At 41.3% G+C, this 4,953-nt stretch overlaps 1 protein-coding gene across 1 annotated transcript in view; it reads right to left on the reverse strand.

Annotated features, from left to right (window-relative positions):
* The window catches only part of SDE2 (SDE2 telomere maintenance homolog), a 12,269-nt gene extending 9,636 nt beyond the window's left edge, over window positions 1-2,633 (reverse strand). The window contains exon 1 of the mRNA XM_026844649.1: window positions 2,604-2,633. Coding sequence (XP_026700450.1) covers window positions 2,604-2,633 — 30 coding nt within the window. The remainder of the gene's footprint in view (window positions 1-2,603) is intronic.
* Window positions 2,634-4,953: the final 2,320 nt, after the last annotated feature.

The raw sequence follows: 4,953 nt of genomic DNA on the forward strand, positions 1-4,953 counted from the left end.
GCCCCGCCCGCTCGGCGGCTCTCGGCCCTTCTGCGGGGCGCCCTGAGGCTTGGCCGTGCGTGCGAGGGTCTCTCCTTCTCGGGTGGCTTGACGGGGCTGCTCATCGCTGTTAATTGTTTTTCCTTAATTGGAGCTTTAAAGGATTTCCTAGTTGGTGCGTTTCTGTGGTTTTTGAGTGCTGGAGCCTCAAACTGGACGTAAGGCAACCTGTATTTCTGATATTTTTGAGTCAGTCTGACACTTCGATCCTTGTAGGGACTCAATTTATCTTTTTTTTTTTTTTTACACACGTAATGTTAAATGACAATCTAGGTATATTTAGTGGTCAGTCTTTGGGAATGGAAACACCGGAGTGTGGCACCCTTGCCTGGGAGGGAATGGATCTGCTCATACCATCCCAAGTTTTACACAGGGTGTCCTGGTATCTTGCTTTAGGAAAAGACCCTGAGCACTGTGTCTTGAGTGTGCTGCTCAGAGAAATGTCCCTGTCTCCCAGCATAAGTGATACCAGAAGCCATCCTTGGAAAGCAGTTTCTGTCCTTTACATTTTTTACGTGAGACAGCTCTATTGTTGTAATTCAGACCGATATGTGCAGCCTACCAGGTTGTAAAGGCTTTTTACAACCTGTCACATCGACTCTCTGAGCATATAGCAAAATGGACCATGGCTCTAAACATGCTCATCTGCTCTGTGGTTTTAGTAGTGGTGGCAGCAGCATAAGAATTGAAATACTCATACCACCTCAGGCGGCTGGGAAGGGGCAGTGCTGCCATTGCAAAGTGCTCCAAGTGTAATGGAAATGTGCAGCTGTTAACTGTCCAATCAGATATGGTGCAAACTTCACGTGAGGACTTGCAGGATGATGGACTGTCCTTGTGGCTTGTTCTGCTACATGCGTTTTAGAGTATCGATGTGGAGAGGCCCCAAACTCTAATATTTGGGCTAGATTTTGTTACATAGTCACATAAAATGTTTTTGAATCCGAGTGAAAGTTGAGCTGGAGCAGGAGGCCACACTCAGCTCTTCATGACATGGGGTAATCACCTGTAAGCAGGAGTTTGAAGAACTGGTTAGAAGAAAATGCACAGCTCTACCTCTCCAGGGAAGGACACATACAAAGGTATGATGATGATCTGAACGGTGTTGCTTCTGCATTCTTTGGTGGCTTCAAATCTTCTCCATGTCTTCAACATAATTATCCAGCTAGAGGATGAAGGTAGGTGACTACCAGCTGTCTCTGGTGGGAACCATTGCCAACACTGGCAAAGACATGGTTGGGCTGCCCTGAGATCTGCAGTGAAATACACCTTTTGCCTTATTTCCACATAATGAAGATTTCCAATTTTGTTTAGTAGCAGCATGGGGAAGGAAGGTTGCCCATGACATAATCTGCCCACTTCAGCCCTGTCCCCTCCTCAGGGGGGCTCCCCTGCCAGGGTGGCACCTGGCACCCTGAAACCCCACTGTTAGCAAGCAAGATAGACCCCTATGTCTTGAGAATCGATGCCGTTTCAAAAATACGGGGTTTGTGTCTGAGCTGCTTGGCCATTACAGAAAGTTCAGTGCTGTGGATGTCCCACCCTTTTTGCTTGTGGAAGAGCCATGCTGCTTAGCTGGGCCTGTGTGAGCATGGATCTTGTACCTGGCTGTCATCAGTTGTTGTGTCAAGAAAGGAGGAAACTGGGAGACAAAGAGGCAGAAAAGCGATGTGACCCAGAAGTGGGGACATCACACGCAAACATAAGTTAGTAATTATTTCATTAAGGAGATCTCCCCATGGGCTTGTCTTGGCCGACAAATCAAACTTTGCTTACCCTTTCTTACGCTATATTAATTTTAGCAAAAATGTTTTCGCAGAGCATTTTGACCCAGTCTAGAAAATCCCTACTGTCTTTCTATCACAAGTTGATATTTCTGAATTATGTGTCATGTTGCCATAGCGCGACCGTTCAAACCTAATGTCTGTGTAGCCTGGAGAAGATGTGGTTATTTTGTGCTGGACTGGTCCCAAATTCAGTCAACATTATATTTTAAGTCATGTGGTACTGCTTGTTTCATTTATAATCCCGTGCCATATTTTTGGAATGCCACCTAATGTTAAGTACCACTAGATCTGGGATATTTTTATTCATATGCTGTATCTGATTGAAATGTAACTGGCAATATATGAGGTATGCATGTATATATCTGCAGATGAATAAGTATTTTCTTAGATCTGTGGGATTTCAGTTGCATTCCGAGGACATGATTCATTTCCTCTTCTGAAACTCCAGCTATTGGCGTTGAGGGTGTGGAGCTTGCCAGTACAGGCCAAATAGGCGGAGTTGTCCAGGAAAGAGTTGGGCCACAGGACTGTCCAGTGGATGTGCTCATTCACTGTAATTTACAGGTTGTTTGATCCACGTCTTTTCTGAATGTTCTGAACTACTCTTTTATCTGCACTGATGAATTCCTGGCCCTAGTGAGCACCAACTGGATTATAATTTCCTAGTGAGGAGTACTTTAGCTAACACAGCTGCCATCACAGGGAAAAGAGGACCAAAAAAGAGGGCTCGCTGCACCCCAAGAGGAGCTGTGCATCAATGACAGCTGTCATTCATACCTGACGCCTGGATTCTGCCTGCAGATACATGCTATAGCTGTGAGCATGTGAGCTGACAGCAATAGACTCATATTAATGGAAATCAGGCCCTTTTTAAATCCTGCATTGCCACCTTATAGGTAGTTTTGGGCTACTAATGCTGTAGTTGGTTCTGGGTGGCTGTACCTAGGTGACCTGTGCAGACCCTTGCACGTAGTCAGACTACAAGCAAGTGACATCTAATAGGCAGAGAAGTAGTTTTCTTTCAGCTGGGTCCTACAGCAGTGTGAGGTATATAGTCGCCATTCTCATGATTTATGCAGTGCTGTTTAGCTAGTGCCACGTTAATGTCAGTGGGTGAGTGTTCCTGTATCTCTTGTTCTTGATTGCACTTCTATTCCTAGAACTCATCAAAAGTTTATTGCCTTGCTCCTCACAAAAAAGTCTAAAGAAGTCAAAAAGGCTGTTATTATAATTTCCCATTTGAAATGTATTTTATTAGAAATGTTATTCTCTTGATAAAACAATGATCAGCCTGATTCTGTAGTGGTGGTTTAGACTTAATTAATAAGTCATGCTTGCCACTTTTCATTTAGAAAGGATTTTACAGACATAATTAATTAAACCTGACAGTATCCTTGTGGGATATGTAAGTACTCTGACTTTTTAGTGACACTCAGGCAAACTGGTTATACTACTTTCTCAAGTTAGTGGAAGGACCAAGACTAGAATTTAAAACTTCCTGCTATCTTGACATAATTTAAGAGATGAGACTACCCATCCTTTTCTTATTTCATTCTGATACCCGTGAACGTGATATCTGATCTATTTGGTGTGTTTCTGTGGCCTATAATGTGCAGTGTGTTAGACTAGGCTATTTCCTGCTTAAAATCCATTACTTGATTTAATGTGGAACAGAGTTTTTACAATATCTCTGTCTGGAACCATCAGATGTGTAACCATCATCATGTTGCTCTTCATTCATTCATTCATTCACCCTTATTGTTTCCTCCTGTATATTCCATTTTAATAGTAGCAGCCGGTGCTTTATAGTGCTTTAATAACGGTCTGTCCAGACCAAGATCATATTATGCAAGACTTTACTGAGAGAAGGTGTAAAGTACTCGCTGGCTCTTCACTCTAATCTGCACATGAAAGATGCCTGTAGGAGTGAAGAACACAAAATCAGTTGATCACAAGGTACCCGGATTAACAAAGGATGGGTCAAAAGTTGCTCTGATAAAGAATTCAACGTTTCTCACTTCTAAAAGTGTTCTTAGACATAGGCAAGAGAAAGGGTGAAAGATATCACATAAAATATGAAACAGATGCATATATTTCTTTTAGAATATTCTATGTTTGCAGAGATATCAACAAAGGTTAATTTTGTCTATGGAAGTCACTTGAAGAATATGAAAACGTGTCTTTTAAGAATGTTTTTTCTGTCTGCTAGACAGTCGGTCATGTACTATTGTATATATGGAAACTGGCTCATCTGGATGTATTTTATTTTACATTTTAATGGTATCCCAAACTGTAAGTGGCAGATAATGTATTTGCAAGACTTTTATATGTTACACACTTTCATATTATTTTTGCATGGAGGATCAGGGCAGAATGAAAAGAAACCTTTGTGTGCATGTTCTTAGGACGGTAATTAAGATGCTCTATGACATGAGGGAACATTTTTTACTTCAGATAATATGACATCATACTGTTTGACAAAAATGTAATTAACTGTAATGAATCGCAGTTGATATTTGCAAGTGCAGCTTCCTGCCAAATGTCAATAGTCATCTGCTTCAGTTTCTGTGTCGTCAGCGCAATGGGTAGGGACAGTGTGCTAAGATACCTGATATGGGGTTGGGAGCAGGTGGGGGAGAAATACAAATGTTAAGTTACTTGTATTACCCTTGTATTAATACAATAGCTACTGTTAAATATACTTACTGTCTCACAGTGAATGCCTAGATATCAATCTCCTAATAAGTCTGGGGTGAATAACTGTATTTTATTCTTCTTTTAGCCCACAGTCGGCAATAATACAGATATTTAGACATAATTAAGATTTTTAAATAGCTGTAAAACTGGTTTTGCCTTCACATTAGTTCCTTTGTTGTGCTTAATATCTTTGTCTCCATCCTATGGAAGGATGTTTAAACTGTGAGTCCTTTCAGGGAAGGAGCAGGTACTGCTCTGCACATTATGTATGTACTGAACCTGAGAAACTGAGGTCCCTTTTTGTTTGCCCGTATCATCAGCACAGTTGACCTGTTACTGAAAATAATAATTTTAAATTTAGCAACAATAATTTGAGAGTAATTGGCTAATTAGCCAGGTAATACTGTAGAAGTTAATACTTCAGATTCTA

This window comes from Athene cunicularia, assembly GCF_003259725.1.
Source record: "Athene cunicularia isolate RWA chromosome 3 unlocalized genomic scaffold, athCun1 chr3_part1, whole genome shotgun sequence".
In the NCBI taxonomy this organism is placed as follows: Eukaryota; Metazoa; Chordata; class Aves; order Strigiformes; family Strigidae; genus Athene; species Athene cunicularia.